This window comes from Apis laboriosa, unplaced genomic scaffold (genome assembly GCF_014066325.1).
Source record: "Apis laboriosa isolate Shangri-la unplaced genomic scaffold, ASM1406632v1 scaffold104_cov149, whole genome shotgun sequence".
NCBI classification, from domain to species: Eukaryota; Metazoa; Arthropoda; class Insecta; order Hymenoptera; family Apidae; genus Apis; species Apis laboriosa.
The window spans coordinates 3,092,631-3,112,419 of NW_025220694.1; the positions used below are offsets into that span (position 1 = coordinate 3,092,631).

At 25.3% G+C, this 19,789-nt stretch overlaps 4 protein-coding genes across 5 annotated transcripts; all 4 read right to left on the reverse strand.

Annotated features, from left to right (window-relative positions):
• Positions 1 to 614: 614 nt before the first annotated feature.
• LOC122711747 lies at positions 615 to 2,511 on the reverse strand. Its single transcript, XM_043930803.1, has 3 exons — positions 2,207 to 2,511; positions 1,727 to 1,849; positions 615 to 1,653 (listed from the first exon to the last, which is right to left on the reverse strand). The coding sequence occupies exons 1-3, from the start codon at positions 2,365 to 2,367 to the stop codon at positions 1,476 to 1,478; spliced, it is 462 nt and encodes a 153-aa protein (XP_043786738.1). The 5' UTR covers positions 2,368 to 2,511; the 3' UTR covers positions 615 to 1,475.
• A 351-nt stretch (positions 2,512 to 2,862) lies between these two features.
• On the reverse strand, positions 2,863 to 5,375 carry LOC122713463 (probable pyruvate dehydrogenase E1 component subunit alpha, mitochondrial). Of its 2 annotated transcripts, XM_043933981.1 has the most exons (7): positions 5,186 to 5,375; positions 5,009 to 5,026; positions 4,421 to 4,657; positions 4,120 to 4,338; positions 3,806 to 4,054; positions 3,488 to 3,736; positions 2,863 to 3,392 (listed from the first exon to the last, which is right to left on the reverse strand). In XM_043933981.1, exons 1-7 carry the CDS (start codon positions 5,234 to 5,236, stop codon positions 3,207 to 3,209), a joined length of 1,209 nt encoding a protein of 402 aa, XP_043789916.1. In that variant the 5' UTR covers positions 5,237 to 5,375; the 3' UTR covers positions 2,863 to 3,206. The 2 variants fall into 2 exon arrangements, with proteins under 2 accessions (XP_043789916.1, XP_043790007.1); XM_043934072.1 differs by lacking the exon at positions 5,009 to 5,026.
• Positions 5,376 to 6,399: 1,024 nt separating this feature from the next.
• Positions 6,400 to 9,587, reverse strand: LOC122713327 (proton-coupled amino acid transporter 4). Its single transcript, XM_043933717.1, has 8 exons — positions 9,450 to 9,587; positions 8,259 to 8,379; positions 8,052 to 8,164; positions 7,844 to 7,976; positions 7,628 to 7,762; positions 7,462 to 7,571; positions 7,185 to 7,391; positions 6,400 to 7,100 (listed from the first exon to the last, which is right to left on the reverse strand). The coding sequence occupies exons 1-8, from the start codon at positions 9,583 to 9,585 to the stop codon at positions 6,406 to 6,408; spliced, it is 1,650 nt and encodes a 549-aa protein (XP_043789652.1). The 5' UTR covers positions 9,586 to 9,587; the 3' UTR covers positions 6,400 to 6,405.
• A 1-nt stretch (position 9,588) lies between these two features.
• On the reverse strand, positions 9,589 to 18,029 carry LOC122713272 (DNA-directed RNA polymerase II subunit RPB1). Its single transcript, XM_043933594.1, has 9 exons — positions 17,864 to 18,029; positions 16,905 to 17,174; positions 14,158 to 16,819; positions 13,860 to 14,065; positions 12,511 to 13,170; positions 11,986 to 12,374; positions 11,798 to 11,916; positions 11,482 to 11,670; positions 9,589 to 11,389 (listed from the first exon to the last, which is right to left on the reverse strand). Exons 1-9 carry the CDS (start codon positions 17,939 to 17,941, stop codon positions 10,248 to 10,250), a joined length of 5,715 nt encoding a protein of 1,904 aa, XP_043789529.1. The 5' UTR covers positions 17,942 to 18,029; the 3' UTR covers positions 9,589 to 10,247.
• Positions 18,030 to 19,789: the final 1,760 nt, after the last annotated feature.

The window sequence follows — 19,789 nt, forward strand, 5'->3', positions numbered from 1 at the left end:
TTTCTAAAATGATATTATTTATGAAATAATTTAATACTAACAACTTTTATATATATTAATAATATTTTCTTCTGTATATGATTATTTTTTTTATATATCATTAAAATTAATAATATAGATAGCATATGAAGAGATCATATCAAAATATAAGAAATTCTATAAATATTTGCAATATGTTTTATTCATTATATATATATATGCAAATTAATATAATATTATAGAGATATTATTATTTATAAAAATATTTTAATAACATAAATAAATGTCATTTCCTTTAAATCAAACTTAATAATTATTTTTTAAACATAAATTATATTTTCTTCAATATGTACATAAAATAATAAATTAAAAAGAAATAGAAAACAAAGTATATTATTTTTTAAATAACTAATTGTATTCATTAAAATTATATATATAAATCATTAACTTCTCCTAAATTTGAATTTATTAATCATTTTTATCATTTTTATTATCATTATTCTTAATATAAATATTAATATATATTAATCTTACTACATGAATATAATTAATTTGTACATATTTTAAATAATTGTACAATTATTTTTCAATAATATTTTATTTGTCACACAATTCTATTTTTTATACTATAAAATTTATTAATAAAATAAAAAATCTTTTTTTGGTAAAATATAAAAAAATTATTTTCATAAGTAAAAATATTCATAAATTATCAATTTAAATTTGCAATTTAATTTATTACAGAAGTAATACAATTTCCTGTTCCAGTGCATGCATATACAATTTTGAAAAGCATACATTTTTTCTTTTGAAAAATAATTCTGTGTATATAAATAATTGTTTTTAATTTATCATACTTACGTTGATTCCAAATTCTATAAAACTGAATGTTTGTAACATAAAATTCTTTGAATTTTTTTTCTGGTATGATATTTATTAAAACTGCTAAAAAAATCGCACATTTCTACCATTACTGCTAATCAATTACTTAGATGAAATATATGCCTTGAAAAATGCATTTATGTTACAAAGATACTTTAAACAATTATAAAATTTGTTTCTCTGCTTTTTTTTAACATATAAGTCATAATTTCATGTATACAGAGAAAATATGAAATATATTTTGCATGTCAGGAAATTAATTTTTTACCATTTACACATTTTATGTAAAATAATAGTAAGTAATAATATATAAATTTTTATGTATTCTCTATATAATTGTCAGATCTTGTAAATAGTTAACAAAGATAAAGTAAAATTAATAGTTCATAATTATTTTTAACACAATTCAGCATCAGAATATTTTAGTATATATAGAGCAAAGATTATAGAAAATATAAAAATTTGTAAACTTTCAAGAATTCTTTGCTTAATGTTTTCTTTCCTTATTCTTAATTCAATATAATCCACTATTTTATGTTGTATTATTATGAACTTTTTGTTTAGATGCAATTAGTATACATTAATTATACATCAATTACAAAAAGTACTTTTATCTACTTTTTTGATATCTGCTCATCAACAAAGTTCAAATAACTAGAACCAACTTTAATGAATGCAAGTCCAGAACCAATGCCAATTATTGTACAAAGAGTTGGATTAGGTGGTACTATGGAACGAAGTACCGCCCATACTAAAACTGATCCAAAGCTCAGCAATACAGCACCGGCAGTACTAAAAATAAAAATTATAAAATTTATTAATACTTTAAGAAAAATTTAAATATATTACAATAAAAATATTTTACCTGTATAAGATTTTTACACCTGTGGGGGCACTTTTCATATGGTCACGAGTATATATATACGAGCCAGTGCCAAGAAGAGCACTTCCCAGTAAGAAATTTGTAATATCTTTCTTTGGAAAGATCCTATAAATATATGAAAAAAAGATAATTAACAAATTAAATAAAATAATAAAAAATTACATTATTTGATTAAAATAATTGAAATATAATTAAAATATATTTTCGTATATAGAAAATTATGATCAATTAATTTGTTAATCGAATAACATTGTATATAGGTCATGATATTTATATTTAACATAGTCATTTTTAATTGAGACGAAATTGATTATTTAAAATTTTTGAATAAATTCAAAAAATTCGTTAAAAAATATTTATCTCTAAAGATTACGTAACATTGTAAGAATGATAAAAATCTAAAATTTAAAAATATAATAGAGGTTAATGTTAAAGAATTGAATGAATTCATTATTATCTTACCTAATGACAAGACTGGGATTCATCACGTTGATAGACAATGCAGTGTATGAGGCAACACCGAAAGCAGGAGTGTAAAATTTTACGAGACTACATTTCGTAATTGGCTTCAAACCAAGTTTCTGCAAAATTGTGCCGGCACTCGTACTTCCTGCAGCAGCCATTGTTTGCTCGTCTTCACCAAACCGTTGTCAATGAGCTACTGACCAAATAATTGTAACTGTAACGTAATTTTATAAGTGTTTATACGAATTCAACCAAATGAACGACACTAAACAGATCAAATTTTATAGAACAAGGATAAAAAAAAATGGATTCCAATAGTGTGTTCGTAAATACATTAATGTATATATATCGCGTTATGTTCTAAAATTAAGTTATAAATAAAGTTGATTTAATTATAAATTTTTTTATTTATTTCCAAATATAATATTTCTTTTACATATCTTTTATATAATACTGTTTTCATCTCGTTGTCGAAGTATATATAATCTATTATTCAAAATTGCATTAGATTAAATATTTATTTAATTTATTAATTTATTAATAATTTAAAACTTTAATTATTTCACTAATTTAAGATAATGAATATAAATGAAAATAAGTTTATCTATATAAATATAATTTTCTATTAAGGATAACAAAATAAAACGATATTGTTCTTTGAATTGTTTGATTTAATTTTATTCTATTAATTTTATCCTTATTTACAAGTGCATATAAAGTCACTCATAATAATATATAAATATTATGAATATTATTATGTACTGATTAGATAAAACAGAATTTTTTTATCATATTATATATCTATAAATAAAATAAATATATAATCTGTATATATACAACAAAAGTGATAAAAGAAAATATATTCTGGTTTATTATTATTATTATTATTTTTCTTGCCCAACTTTAAAAGATGAAGTTGTTCTCTAAAAATCTTTTGTACTAATTAATGGCAGGCAGTGTAATAATAAACAAGATTATTCATTTCTTCAAAATTAATTTAGGAATTAACAGCTGGACCTAGCCTTATATGTGGTAAAGGATTAAACGGAGTAATATTACGAATTTCTTTTTCTACACAATTTGCATAAATATCGGCAGTCAACTCATTTAATGGAATTTCAGTATCTGTTTTTGCAGCTTTTACAGCATCATCTACTTGTTTTCTTATTTCATTCTCTATTGTCTAAAAAAAAAAAAAAATTTTAAATGATTTACATATGATATACATATAAGATTCAATATATAAATTTACTGAAAAAACAAACAAAACAAACAAACCTTTATTTCTTCTGGAGTAATAAGATTAGCATTCAATATTCGTTCTTTAAAACCAGTAATAGGATCTCTAGTTTGTCTTACTTCTTGAATTTCTTCTCTCGTACGATAACTTGTTCCAGGATCAGACATACTATGTCCACTATATCTATATGTTACAGTTTCTAACACAATAGGACCTTTTCCAGATGTACAATAATCAATAGCAAATTTAGTAGCTTGTTTGACTGCTAATACATCCATACCATCCACCTAATGAAACATTTAATCAATATAATTTGCAAAATAATAATATTGCAAAATAATTTTTCAAAAATATACCCATATTCCAGGAATATAATCTCCTCTTGTATAATAATCAGTACTTGCAGAAGCACGATCAACACTAGTACCCATGCCATATCCATTGTTTTCACAAACAAAAATACAAGGAACATCCCACAATTTAGCCATGTTGTATACTTCAAATACTTGACCTTGATTAGCAGCACCATCTCCATACAATGTAACACATACTCCTCCAGTATTATTATATTTATGAGCAAAGGCAATTCCTACTCCCAATGGCACCTATAAATTTTTGTAAATAGTACTCTTTTATAATTCATTTAGTAATTTTAATAATTATTACTCACTTGGGCACCAACAATACCATTTCCACCATAAAAATTGTCAGAATACATATGCATAGAACCACCTTTACCCTTTGCATTTCCTCCTTTTTTACCAGTTAATTCAGCTAAGACACCAAATGGATCTATTCCCATCAAGTAGGTCCATCCATGAGCTCTATAAGCTGTAATCACAGAATCTTGTGGTCGAAGAGCTGCTTTTATACCAACTGCACAAGCTTCCTACCAAAAAATAAAAAGATTTTATTAATAATAAAAAATAGTTATTATAATTAAAATTAAAAAAATATAATATAATTCTTACTTGACCAGAATATAGATGACAAAAACCTCTGACAATTTTTTCTTTATACAAATTTCCAGCAGCTGTTTCCATACGACGGATTGTATGTAATTTTTTGTAAAGTTCTATTGCTTCATCTTTAGTAACAGTAACTTGGGTTGAAGGTCCACTATCCAATTTATGTAATCGAAAAGGTTTTGTTTCAAATGAAGCTTCTGTAGCATAATTGTTTTTCTTATTGAAGAAGTATGATATCACCTACAAATATAAATCACAAACATATTCCTTACATTTCATTTTGTAAGATATATACAAATTATTGAAGATGATTTATAAAAATATATAAAGTAATAAAAAAATAAAATAAAAAATTACTTATAAATAATATAAATTTAAGAATCATGTTCATAAGATTGTATAAAATTTAAAAAATACACAAGTTTATTTTATGATTCTAAACTTACCATATTGTGATTAAAAATTCTTGCAGAAAAACAAAAAAAGAAAAAAAAATTGAATACAATGTAAAAAAAAAATTATTGGTATAATAAACGCACGAATAAATATCTCATATTTAATGATATTTATACAACTAATACGAATAATTACCTCATTCCAGCTGCCGAACTGGTAAGACACCAGGAGGAAATATAAAAAAAAAAAGAACGAGTATTCAATGTAAGACTCGATAGATTGTACGATTAAAAATTGTAACAAGAGTCTAGCATAAAACGTGTTGGCAAGTATTTAGTTTAAAGGTCATTTATCGTTCGGTCATATACTCACATTTCGTTTCGACGTTTGGACACTTATATGTCTGATATAGTTAGGTATCATTTTTAAATGATTTTTGTAATTAATTGTAAACAAGAAAAATTATTTAATGGAAAATATAAATTAATATACAAAGTAAATCTAATTTAGAAAAGAGAACAATCATTCGTATGGCGCGGATAGTATCGTAAGACCTGATTTGTAAACGTCACAAGTTGATTCGTATCCCCTCCATAATCGTCATTAAAAATGTTGAATAATATGACATAATGAGTGATCAAAAATGAGGATACATATGTACATAAATAAATAAATATATATATAGAAAAAGCAAAAATAAAATATATATATTAATAACTAAATGTATAATTAAAAATACAAAATATATTGATTGAATATATTATAAATGTTTAATATATTGTTGATTTTATATATATATATATATATATATGTAAATACTAAACAATATAACTAAATAATATAATAATAAATTAATATTAAACTACAATAATGAAGTTAATAATAACTACAATAATAAGAATAATAAAAATAAATAATTTATTTTAAAAATAATGTTTTAATAATAAGATATTTATTTTATTAATTATATAAATATAAATATATTTATTTTTTATTAAATATAAATATATAAATATAATTATTTATTTATATAAATATAATTAACGAAAAAAAATATAATTAAAGAAACTTATGAAAGTGTAGTTAAAGTTATAGAGTTAAAAAAATGACTTGATGTTAAAAAATATTTAACTCATATAATTAACAAATTATGATATCAATTTTACAATGTTTTCTATTTACTTTTGTTAATATAACAATATTAATACAATTTTATATAATATTTATTTTTTTATTTTACAAGAAATGAATAAAAAAAATATAAAAAAGAAAATTCAAAATAAGAAAATAATGCATTTAAATAAATCCTTTTTTTATAAATTTATATAGAAAATTATTTCGAAAATATGTTTTATAAAATTAATATTACATTGTTGCAATAAAATATCTTGCTTATATATAATTGGAAAGTTTATATGATATTAATTGACAAAATGCTCAAAATATGTTTAAAAAAATATAAACTATTTTATCGATTTATTTATATATAAAATTAGTTATATATAAAATAATAATTTAGTTATATATAAAATTATTTCTAAAATATCTATAAAGAAAGTAAATAAATTTTTTTTAACAGAGAAAATCTTATTTTATGAAGAATTTTCTAATATGGTAACATTTATGATACAAGGAGGTGTAAATTGTACATAATGTATGGTATTTTTCATATTGATATATGTAGAAGAAATGGTTATTATAATACCAAAAAGTACAATCAAATAACTAAAGCAATTATTCCATTTTTTATAATTATAATATATGGTTGATTCTGAAATTGGCTCTTCTGGAATTATAATTTGTTTATAAATATTATAAGGTTGACTGGCATCTATAAATATTGGTTTGTCATCATAAATTCTTTTTGTCATCAAAAATTTCTCAGAATCTACGATATCATTTTCATAATTCACAATTTCGTCTAATTCATTTTCTAATTCACTATAATAAACATATGAATATCGATGATATTCAGTTCTAGGTATATTTAAAACTCCATAATAAATTGATTTTGAATGGATTCTTGGATTGGTTGACATATCTTTACTGCTTTGGCATCTCTCAGAACTCGAATATATCTCAGGAATTAAAGATCGAATCTTTTTGGATTTTGTTTTTAAGGCAATTATTTTTGAGTATAATAAAGGTGGAAATACAAATACTAATAAACCAGTTAAAGATCCTCCAATCAATACCATTACAATATCAAATCTTGGTACAGATTCTCCTACTGCTACTCCAAGAAAAACAATAGCTGATCTTATGAGACATCGTTTCCATCCAAAATCTATAATAAAATATAAATTTCATTAATCAACTTTTTTTTAGCTATTATTCTCTTTATTTATTTTTATTTTTTAGGATATCATACTTCTTTTAATATTACATTGATCTTCTAAATCTTGAAAAAGAGTTGAATGACTAAGAACACTAGAAAGACATAATTGAAGAGCCGCAATAAGAACGACAATACTCATTATGAAATTTCCTGGAATTAATTGTAGGATATTGGCTGTTATACTACTTCCATATTTCCATACAGCCAAAATAGTAGTAATAAGAAACAATGAACCAGTGACTATAATAATAGCATTATTAATTATCACTGTGATCAATTAAAATATGAAGAAATTTGTCAATTTATTTACCTAAGAAAGAAATTACAATTGCTTTATTGATATCTTGAGGATGACGCATATCCACTTGTACAGTCATCAATGTTGGATGTATATCAAATTGAAATGCTAACATTCCATAACTGAAAATTATATAATAAACAAAAAATGATATTATATAATTAATAAATAATCATACCTAGAAATGAACTTATCCCAAGAAGGAGAAGTAAGTATTGGAATAATATCAAGTTCTCGAGTATCAGTAATTATGCACCACCATATCAATAGTGCTGTTAATAAAACTGTCGTGCAAGAAAATAAGCTTATTATCCTGTAAATATTTATAATATTTAAATATTATACTTTAGTTTAATATGACATAGAATTTTGATAGAATTTGGGAGAAAATTACTTCATATCACGAGGACTGCCAAGCCACATAATTGGACATAAAAGAATACCTACGATTAAAAGCCAATAACAGAAAGATAAATTAAATTGTTGTCCCGAAATTTTTAAACCAAAGATTTGTAAATTCTGCGAAGCTGAAATTTATTACAGATATTAAATATAAACAAAATTTTATATAAAAATCATTTATTTAATTTATTTAAACTTACCAACTAATAAGTTAGGTATACTACATCCAAAAATTGTAAGATCCAGGATTATAGTGATTAAACTTCTCGCCCGAGAACCCAAGGTCAATTCAGTTACAGCTGCAAGAGGATTTCTATAAAATTAATTCAAATCAATATTATTAATAATAGATATAAAAAAATTAAAGTTTAATAATAAATTAATAGATATAAAAAATTAAATTTTACCGATTTTTTCTTAAAATTTGTGGATCTATTGTAGTTGCAATAATCCATGATTTGCCAAGAAGAATAGCCGTATAAATTTGCAAAGCCAATACAATAAAAACCAAAGGAATTCCATATAATCCTAAAATATAATTTTCTTATTTTTTTTTATTATTTAATATTAAATAAATATAATTAAATATATATATATAATTTTATAAAAAAAAATTTAGCATATAATAAATACATAATCACAATAATTTATGACACATATAATGACTATTGATAGCTAAAAATAAATTGAATAATAAAAGAATATTTATAAAAAGTTAACCAACTTTATTTTTCTTTAAAATGATCAACTTTTTTACACGATGTTTCACACTCCAAATTTTCCCATATAATGACTATAATTGAATAGTAAATATAATAAATCAATTATATAAATTGTTTCAATTTAAATAAATTTTGTAAAAAAAGCTTAATTATATAATAATTATAATTTATTTATAAGATATAGTAAATAAAACGAAGATGAATTCAAAACACAAAAATAAGTTGAAAATAAAATAAATAAATTTTTTCATTGAAGCCATAATTTGTGATTAGATATACAAATTCGAATTTTCTAAAAATATGATTTTAAATAAAATGATTTTGTTTTATATTTTCAATCCATTTTTGTATATAAAATAATAATTTTTGATAATTTTCTATTTATATTTATTAAAAAAATTAATTGAATTTGTGTGAAAGTTTCTTCTCGTTACACTTATTCAATAATAAGACTTCAAATGAAAAAAATTTATATTATTTTTTTCTTATTTATTATTTTTGTTTTAAATTCTTTTCTTTGTACCTTTTATAACAAAACTGTTTGTGTGTGCACATATATACATATATATAAATATATATATAATATTAATTAATTATATTAATATTAATAAATTAATTAATATTAATATCAATATTATCACACGTTATAGAATAATCGTTTATGTATATATTATAAAAGAAACGAGTCATTTAATGCTAAAATATTAACTTAATAAAGAAGAAATTATTTACACAAATATCAATGTTACGAAAAAAAAAGATCACTTTCTTCTTGAACATTTATAATTTTTTTTCAATAGTTAGATTAAAATGAAATGCGAAAAGGAGACAAAAAATAAAATAATACGAAAAAAGATAAAAATAATAGAGACTTACCGCATTGCACAATTGAACGCGGTAATGCGATAATCGGAAAAATGCCGAAAATGTCGATAACGCATAATGTGGCAAATAGGAGTGATAAATCCGAGTTTACATCTTTGAAAAGTAGTGGAAGTCTCTCGCGATTCATGATAGAAAATATTTCGTACTATCCGACATCGATGCATGTAGAATGTGAACCGGTTTTCTGTTTTGTAGTAACAAATACTGTATCAGAAGGTAATATGATACTTTATCGAGCGTATGTCTTAGCTAGATACAGCAATAGCGACGAAGGAAGACCCTCAACATATTAACATTTCTTCCTTCAAAGCTACATAACAAGAAATATAGTATGAAGCGGCAAGATCTATGTTGAACATAAAATTCAAATATAAATAATATGCTCGACATGATATATGCATTTTGTAATATAAAAAATACCTTTTAAATGGCATTGATAAATCGTATATTGATATCTGTATATTGTACCAACGATTGTTAATTTTATCATATGAATCTGCTTGATGATTTCTTCTTGATGATTACTTAAACAATATTGATCTTTTTGAATATTACTATCCCATACTCATTTTAACCAAATTTGATTCGAAGTCATTTCTTCTTTAAAAAGAAACAAAAATATTCTCCGACCTAATTAAGATATTTACTCGAGAATTAAGAAAATCATGCATAAATTTATATATGAAATTAGAAAAATTGAGGATTAAAATGTGATAATTTTTCATATTTATATCTAATCCATAGTAAATATTCAATAATAAAAAATCATATAAATAAATATAATACTTTTTAATCATCTGTTTCGTAAGCTGGAGATGCAGGGGAATACGTGGGGCTCGTTGGAGAATAACCCGGTACTGGTGGAGAATACGTTGGACTCGTCGGCGAATAACTTGGACTAGTCGGTGTATACGTTGGACTGGTAGGTGAATATTTGGTACTCGACGGTGAATATTGAGGACTTGTAGGCGAATATGTTGGACTAGTTGGGGAATAATTTGGACTACTAGGTGAATATCTTGTACTTCCTGATGCTGTGTGTTGTGGTGAACTAGGTGAATATGATGGACTCGTTGGTGAATATGTTGGACTTGTTGGAGAATATGTTGGACTCGCTGGTGTATATTGTGGCGAAGTTCCAGCAAATGATGGAGACGTAGGTGAATACGATGGACTCGTTGGAGAATATTTTGGACTACTCGGTGAATAACTTGGACTAGCTGGCGAATATTGTGGAGAACTTGGTGAATAACTTGGACTCGTTGGAGAATAAGATGGTGAAGCAGGTGTGTAATTTGGTGAACTTGGTGAATAACTTGGACTAGTTGGTGAATAACTTGGACTTGTTGGTGAATAGCTCGGTGACGTTGGTGAATATGATGGACTTGTTGGAGAATAACTTGGCGATGTTGGTGAATAACTTGGACTTGTAGGAGAATAACTTGGACTTGTTGGCGAGTAGCTTGGACTTGTTGGCGAATAACTTGGGCTTGTTGGTGAATAACTTGGACTAGTTGGTGAATAACTCGGACTTGTTGGTGAATAACTTGGTGATGTTGGTGAGTAACTTGGACTTGTTGGTGAATAACTTGGTGATGTTGGTGAATAACTTGGACTCGTTGGTGAATAACTTGGACTTGTTGGTGAATAGTTTGGACTAGTAGGTGAATAAGTGGGACTTGTAGGTGAATAGTTTGGACTCGACGGTGTTATACTAGGCGACGTTGGCAAATAGGCTGGAGATGTAGGTGAATAACTTGGTGAAGCGCCACCTGCTGGTGACATTGGATATGGACTCATGCTAGGTCCTGGACTTCCTGGACTTCCAGGTTGTGGAGAGTATGCAGAATATGCAGGAGAAAGCCCTGAAGCATCTGATGCTCCTGATGGCGAGAAACATGCTCCTCCTGGTGTCATACCACTTCCCAATGCTATATAAAAAAAATAAGAATCATTTATAATATGAAATTTAATACATGTTTCAATATTAGAATGATATAAAATTATAAAAAAATATGCATACCAGGTGACATACTTGAAGCCCCATAACCAGGTGTGGCACCCATCCAAGGTGTCATTTGAGGACTCATACTTGGTGTAGCAACACTACCAAAGAACATTCCAGCAGTTCCCATCACACCAGCACCTACTGCCATTGGTATTTCAATACCGACCTTACATTTCTCGGCATCCAATAGCAAATCGAAACATCCTAAAAAAATAAAATCAAATATATATATTAGTGTAATAATTTTAAATTTATTCGTAATAATAATAATAATAATAATAATAATAATAATAATAATAATAATAATAATACTGATTAAAATTAGCAATACCTGTTCCTATACGTGGAAGTTGTCCCATGATAATATTTTCTGATACTCCTCTCATTGGATCTACTTCTGCATGAGACGCAGCATCCAATAGAACATCTACTGTTTCTTCGAAGGAACATCTGAGAAATAAAACATAAATTATAAAAATTACATGAAACGATTTTATAATTAATTTTTTTATAATTTACCTCATAAGAGCACCAGTATCTTGTCTATTAATTCCATGACGAGTTATAGCCATTAAATGTCCTTTAGCAGTCATTACGTCACAAAGCAAAGCAAGGTGACGATAGTTTACGTAAAGACCGTAAAATTGCAACACAGCGTTCATTTCTTTTTCTACTGATTTTCTCACAGCCTCTATACCTAATACTTGAAATATCTCACAAATATCATTGCTAAATGTTCTAACTGGATCAACATCTCTTTCACTCAATACTTTCATCAAACTTGTACCATCCGTTTCTAATAACCATTCTGCTATTGCTTTAAATTCACCAGTTTCTGTGATAACTATACGTTTCTTAGCATCAGTTTGAGGTAAATGCATGTACACTTTTCCAATTGCTTCAATACCCTATGTATAAAGAAAATAATTATAATTATTTTATTATAATTATAATTAAATTAATTATTTATTAATTAAATAAATAAAATAATAAATTAAGTTAAAAATTATAAATTATTGAAATTAAAGATTATTATGAACACACTTGTAATGTCATGTCACTAAGCATATTTGCTTCAATACATCGAAGAAACATATCATCCTCCATTTTATCAACAGTTTCTTCCTCGCTATCTTGAAATTTGTTATCATCGCTATTCATTATTCTAATTCGAAGAACTAATTTTTCGGCATTATCATCATTAAATATACAGTTTAAATCGTCACCGAAGCCAGCATTGATCTTTTCCGCAATTTGTTCCATAGTTAACTTCTTATCGGTCATCCTCTTGCGATCTAATTCAATTCGAAGTAACCATGGTGATATTTTATTTGGATCAAAATCAGGCATTTCATAGTAAACGTTTACAAATTCTTGATCTTCTGCGATTACGGTATTTTGTGGATCTGGATCATAATAAATCGCAGTGTTTGCTGTAACTTTTCTTAATGTAGTATGTTCTAATCGGCAAAGTACATTTTTTGCTTTTTCAGCATCTCTTGCTGCAGCTCCCGTCAAAAATACAGTCAACGATGGAGCTTTTGGTTTCTTACTGATATTTATAATTTCTTTTAATCTTGGCACACCGAGAGTTACATTTTTTGATGATACACCAGCAAAGTGAAAAGTATTAAGTGTCATTTGAGTTGCAGGTTCACCAAGTGATTGTGCGGCTAAAGCACCTACCATTTCTCCAGGTGATACCTAAGTAAAATGAAAAAATTGAGTTTAAACATAGAATTTAATTTTTAAGTCTATTTTCATATAAATATATAATTATAATTATATGTGCATAATTTATTTTATTATATATTATTATGTATATATATATTTATGGATATGATATTCATGATTTTCAATATGATGTTCAAATACTTATTGAAAGATTTATTATATATCAAAAGATTAAAGATTCAGAAATAACATATATTAATCTTGCCATAATAGCTGCTAAATTATATCATTAATGACAATAATTAGATATTAAAATTATTCAAACTGATATCAAACCTCAAAAATTTTAATTAATATATAAATGAATACATTTAATGAAAAGAATTGAATTTAATAATCATATATTAATATATATTTATTAATATCTAATATAAAAAAAAAAATCAAAAATAACGAAAATATTATGTGTATATATAGTATATTTAAAATATCAATAAGAAATATTAATTAAAATATTAATATTTGAATTGCAAATATATCGATTCTATCCGAAATATATAGATTTATAAAGTTTTAAAATAAATATAATTTATGATTTAATTTTAATATTCAAAAAAATCATGCAATGCCATGATATTTTATTATTAGAAATTGATATTATTTGAAAAATATAATTGATTTATCACTATATATATATATATAATTCATTTCCTACAAACCTGTGCTTGTTGGAATCTAGTTTCAATTTCTCCAATAAGCCATTCAAAAGCTTCACTGGATAATCTAAATTCTTCAGAAACACATTTTGTACATAAAGTAGATCTTACTAAACATTGGAATAATAATGTAGCATTTTCATTAGCTTGTTTGCTAAGTCTATCATCACCAGCTACAATAATGCATTTATCCAAAAGATCTTTCACACCTAGAAATAAAAACATTTTAATTTTAAAATAATTATAAAATTATTTAATATAGAATGCAACATAATCATGATAAAATTATCAGATTATTTACCTTGTATGACTTTCATAGGACTAAGATCGGTAGGTGCACGCTTATTTATATGAAAAATCTTTTGTACGTTCCAAATCATTCTTTGCAAATTACAAGGCAATACTACTTTCGATTCTCCGCTAGGGAAAATCTCTCGAAGTACAGCACGATCTTTGTTTAACTGTTCCCATTCTCTTTCTAATTCAGATATTACTTCACCAGATCCCATCATTTCTCTAACAATATCTTCATTGAAAATACGACGAAGATATCTTTCATTAGTTGGATCAAATTTGAATTTTTTCTCAAATGCTTTATTGCTCAATTTAATAGTAGGTAGATTCTGAAATTCAACAGTTTCACCACATAAACCGTCTTCACCATAACGTAATTGAATAAGTTGTCCCACAGAATTTCTAACTGTTCCATCATAATGCACCATTACAGATTCCATAGCTTTTATTAAACGACGTTGAATGTAACCAGTTTCTGCAGTTTTTACAGCAGTATCGATAAGACCTTCACGACCACCCATAGCATGAAAATAAAATTCAGATGGAGTCAAACCAGCAAGATACGAATTTTCGACGAATCCTCTGGATTCAGGACCATAATCATCCTTAATAAAATGTGGCAACGTTCGTTTACGAAAACCAAATGGAATACGTTTACCTTCTACATTTTGTTGGCCGACACAAGCAATAACTTGAGAAATATTAATATTAGATCCTTTTGATCCTGATACTACCATAGCCTTTAAATTATTGTATTCTGTCAGAGATTTTTTGGCAGAACCACCAGTTTTGTCACGAGCATCATTCAGAATTCTGTTTACTTGGTTTTCAAAAGTCTGTCTTAAGGTATTACCTGGTGTAGGTTCTAATTCCATATTGTGTGCTTTTTGAATAACTTCTATCACATCTTCTTTGGCCTTCTTGATGGCTTTCTGAATTTCCAAATAAGTCTGTGGATCAGCAATAGTATCTCCAATACCAATTGAATGACCTTCCAAAAGTAACCAATTGTTAATTACAGTTTGAATATTTCCATAAAATCGTCCACAGACTTCGTGTCCCAATTCTAACATACAAATGTGAAGTAATGACCCAGCAGATGTACCTAAAGTTTTTTTACAAAGTATACCCATAACAAGTTCTCCATGTTCTACCATGACTTTGGTATCACCAGGAGAAATCCATTTGTATGGTCCATCATCTTCTTCATCTGGATGTGTGCTATGAGTTCTTATCATATTTACATTGCCTGGTATAATCAAGGAAAAAATTTGTTTACCAGTCCATAGAGGTTTTGGTTTTAGTATGCAAGGTTGAGGCATTTTGCCATCCCAACTAGGTAAAAACATAAGAATATTCATCATTTGTTCTTTTTCAATAAAAACATCTCTTTTAGTCATTTTTCTTACAGCAGTAAGTGTATCTTGTACAATACCCATAACTGGTTTATTAGCTTGTGGCGTAATAATTTGACGCGGTGTTACATGAATATTTTCTACTTCTGCACGAGTCTCCATTGATTGTGGGGCATGTAAATTCATTTCATCACCATCGAAATCGGCATTATATGGTGATGTACAACTAAGATTCATACGAAATGTACTCCATGGTAAGACTTTCACCCTATGACCCATCATACTCATTTTATGTAATGTCGGTTGTCGATTGAAAATTACTAAATCGCCATCTCGGATATGACGTTCCACTCTATAACCGCATTGCAAATGTAGATCGGATGGTTTTGGATGAAATCTCAAATCAATTCTTTCTCCATTATCTCGAACAATATATTTAGCTCCTGGATATTGCGAATTTCCACGTCTAACAAGTTCTTGCATTTTGTCAATATTAAAAGGCGTTACAATTTCAGGAAATGTTAAATTTTGAGCAATGCTTCTAGGCACGCCCACTTGATCAATTCGTAAATTAGGATCAGGAGTAATAACAGTACGAGCAGAGAAATCAACACGTTTACCCATCAAATTTCCCCGTATTCTGCCTTCCTTTCCTTTTAATCTTGCTTTTATAGCTTTTAGAGGTTTACCTGATTTTTGCATAGCTCTTGGCATACCAGGCATATCGTTATCAACTAATGTTGCTACATGAAATTGTAACATTTTTATATTTTCTGATATCACATGAGCTGCTGCGCCAGCTTGTTCATTTCTAATTAATTCATTATTTGCTTTTATAATATCAGCAAGCTTGTGTGTTAAATCATCTTGATTTTTAGCAGAACCATACATAATAACTGCTGGTCTAACTGATAAAGGTGGAACAGGTAAAACAGTTACTACCATCCAATCTGGTCGTGCAAATTTTGGATCCATACCAAGAATAAATGATTCTTCATCTGTAATATGCTTTAAAATCTCCCAAGCTCTTTCTGCTGTAAGTGCCATTTTTTTTTCTTGTGAATCTTCATTTACATGTGTCCATTCAGCAGTAACATCTAAACCAGATCTCCGAAGATTTGGTTGATATCTACCACATCCACCATGTCCAGGTTTTCTTTCTATAGATTGCTGTTCCTGATTTTCTTTATTAATATCCATTTCATCACCACCCTCACAAATGTTTTTACTTTTACATAAATCATAAACAAATGTAAGACGTTTTCGTGGTTGACCTTTAGTTTTCATAACAATTTCTTTAATTTTTGGATTATGCTGTAAATAAGAAAATACAAATTTAGTTTTAGCTACAAATAATAATAAATATAAACAAAATTTTAATTATGTATAATCTACTTACTGGACTAACAAGAAGTTTTGAACAATAAAAACATACACATCTTAAGATTTTTATTGTTTTTGTTATAAAACCAACATGAAAAACTGGCTTTGCCAAATCTATATGACCAAAATGTCCTGGACATTCTGTCATATTACCCGCACATGTTTGACATCTAGAATTTCTATCAATGACACCTTGTCTTGGATCCATAAGTCCACCAAGTTTTGGGCGACCACCTTCCATAGTTTCTGGAAAACGAATACCGCCATCTGTGACGGACATCCGACGCTATACAAAACATTAAACAAAATTATATATATCTATATCTATATGTGATTGAAAATTTACAATATATATTAAGCAAAAAAAATTTTAAATATATTATTGCCAGTTATTAGCAAAATAATAAATATATATATATATAAACTACTTTATAAAAGATTTTTATAAAAGATTTTATATTTAACACATTTATGTACAAACAGATATATAATATAATTGTATGATTATTAGAAAATTATTAAAGAAAAAATACAATTATATATTTATAAATAAACTTTGGTTTATTGTTAAGATCATAATTTTACAAAAATAATTTATTTTAAATTTGATTATTTTAAATTTTATATTTACTAATATTTAATTTTATTTACTTAAAATGAAACTTTTTAACTTCTTATATTAAAAAAATTATAATTGATTAATTTTAAAAAAACTAATTAAATTAATTTTAGATATCATAAATAAAATTTATATTGAATACTTTATATAATAAATTTATTCCATATTTTATGATCTTAAGTAATATTTCTTTAGAAATATAATAAATATCGTTGAAAATCACACACGCAACTGTTTGATTAACATTGAATATTTTGATAAAGTTTCGTATGATATAGATAAATTCATAATGAAATAGTTCCGCACAGAAAAAAACATATTGCACAGTATTATTTATTTACAAATCACAAACTTACTATTTCATCGGGAGAAAGAATGCCAAATTGGACTCTTTTTACAGTTCGCAGAGGTGCTTTAGAATCGGACGTAGCCATTTTGCAATGAATGAATATAGCTTCTCCCGCGGCCTTCTACGTCGCGACTCCTAACTGTTCTTTCTTGATGAAGATATCTCTCTTCCCTACAAACTTACCACATGCTAGAGACAAAATGGCTACTAATGATGTCACAAAGTAAGTGAGGAAATTGTACGAAAACGATTTTATTAATTTACAAAGAATGAATAAGAATTTTAAGATTAAAAAAAATAATTATTAAAGAAAAGATTATTGGAATATGAAGCAAATCATATCGAGTCTTTGGCGTCATACCCACACATTATTTTATTTCTGTTATTCTGACGTTACTAGCAACCATTTTATCCCGGCAAATTTTATTTCCCTTCACATGTTGCTATTTTAGTATTTTAATTTAATAGTATTTAATTTTTTAAACTATTTATCTAAATACATGTAAATTCTGAAATATATTATTCATATTTATATCTCAAACTAATCAAAATTGAAATAAAAATTTATATTATTTTAATTTATTTTGAAAACATTAATTGTTTTAAAATTGTTGACGTTTTTTATATTTTAAAAAAAATTAAATTTTAGAACAAAATTTTGGAATAAAAATTGTTAATTTTTTTTGTATCCTCTAATAATTTTTAAAGAATTCAAAAATGTTAATTTTAACTTTAAAAATTTATTAAAAAATTTAAAAATTATTCGTGTATAAGTTAGTATTTTTTAAATGTTTTGACAGGTTATTAGGACCGTGTAATATATATCTATAATTCATTCAATGATCAACATTATTATCTATAGGTAACAGCTATTTAAACTTATTAAATAAAGTCTTTAAAATACTAAATTAGATTTTTTGTGCTATAGATGACTAGCAATATCAGTAATTATTTTAGAAAGTTATTTTTGTTTCAATGTTAAATCGATTTATATTTAATAATTATAATAATAATTTATATTTACAAAATAATTATTGCATATATTGTGTATGTGTGTGTGTGTGTGTGCACGCTTGTGTGTGTGTAAATCATTAAAAAAAAATAAAACATATTCAATATATTTATATAGCTCAATTTAATTTATTCATATGGAAATAATGATTTCATTTATTGAACGAATTATATATATAAATTAATCTAGCATCTTAATAATCTATCAAATATGCTTAAAATCATTAACTTTACATATAAATAACTTTTGAATCGAGATTTCTAAAATTTAATATTAATATTTTTGAATTTTATTCATCAAAAATTATTAGAAAATATACAAAATATACAAAAAGTTAATAAAATTCCAAAAAAAAAATTTAATTAAAAAATTAAAAAAGTTTGATCTTTAAAAAGAATATTTTCATTTTTAATTTTTAAATAGTAATTTAATTTAATTTAATTTATTGTTTTCTTTCTGATACAAAATTCTATTAACAAAAAATGTTACAGAAAAGACATGTTTATTTTATCTCTTATTTTAATCTTAATTGCATGCAGTATTTATTTTAATCTTTTTTTATATCTACGATTATATTTAAAATATCAAAATATCAAAATAATGTCATAAATCTGATAATTTGTTTACTTGTGTACTTATAACTTAAACTTATACTATAAAGTTTATATTTATAACATGTTTATATAAAACTAAATTTTATAAAAACTATTATATAAATAAACTATATAAATATACTATATAAATAAACTATATATTTGTTTATTTGTTATATATTAAAAAATATTTGTATTTTACAATTTTCATATCTTAAATTAAATTATTCTTTAAATTATTCTTTGATTTCATTTTTTATATCTATCATATTATATATATATAATATATATAGAAATTAAAAATTGCACCTTTTCTATTTTCCATTTG

Bases quoted from the DNA above. Each gene is read 5' to 3' on its own strand.
- LOC122713327 (XM_043933717.1), bottom strand. From the start codon at position 9,585: ATGAATCGCGAGAGACTTCCACTACTTTTCAAAGATGTAAACTCGGAT. The intron at 7,763-7,843 runs GTAATTTTCTCC...AAATATTTACAG, and splicing joins GGCAGTCCTCGTGATATGAA to GATAATAAGCTTATTTTCTT. The intron at 7,101-7,184 runs GTATGATATCCT...ATTTTATTATAG, and splicing joins TCAATGTAATATTAAAAGAA to ATTTTGGATGGAAACGATGT.
- LOC122713272 (XM_043933594.1), bottom strand. From the start codon at position 17,941: ATGGCTACGTCCGATTCTAAAGCACCTCTGCGAACTGTAAAAAGAGTC. The intron at 14,066-14,157 runs GTAAATAATCTG...TTTTATTTCTAG, and splicing joins TCCTATGAAAGTCATACAAG to GTGTGAAAGATCTTTTGGAT. The intron at 13,171-13,859 runs GTTTGTAGGAAA...CATTTTACTTAG, and splicing joins CTAGATTCCAACAAGCACAG to GTATCACCTGGAGAAATGGT.
- LOC122711747 (XM_043930803.1), bottom strand. From the start codon at position 2,367: ATGGCTGCTGCAGGAAGTACGAGTGCCGGCACAATTTTGCAGAAACTT. The intron at 1,850-2,206 runs GTAAGATAATAA...ATATATTTATAG, and splicing joins AATCCCAGTCTTGTCATTAG to GATCTTTCCAAAGAAAGATA. The intron at 1,654-1,726 runs GTAAAATATTTT...TTTTATTTTTAG, and splicing joins GGTGTAAAAATCTTATACAG to TACTGCCGGTGCTGTATTGC.
- LOC122713463 (XM_043933981.1), bottom strand. From the start codon at position 5,236: ATGATACCTAACTATATCAGACATATAAGTGTCCAAACGTCGAAACGA. The intron at 4,055-4,119 runs GTGAGTAATAAT...AAAAATTTATAG, and splicing joins ATGGTATTGTTGGTGCCCAA to GTGCCATTGGGAGTAGGAAT. The intron at 3,393-3,487 runs GTTTGTTTGTTT...TTTTTTTTTTAG, and splicing joins TTACTCCAGAAGAAATAAAG to ACAATAGAGAATGAAATAAG.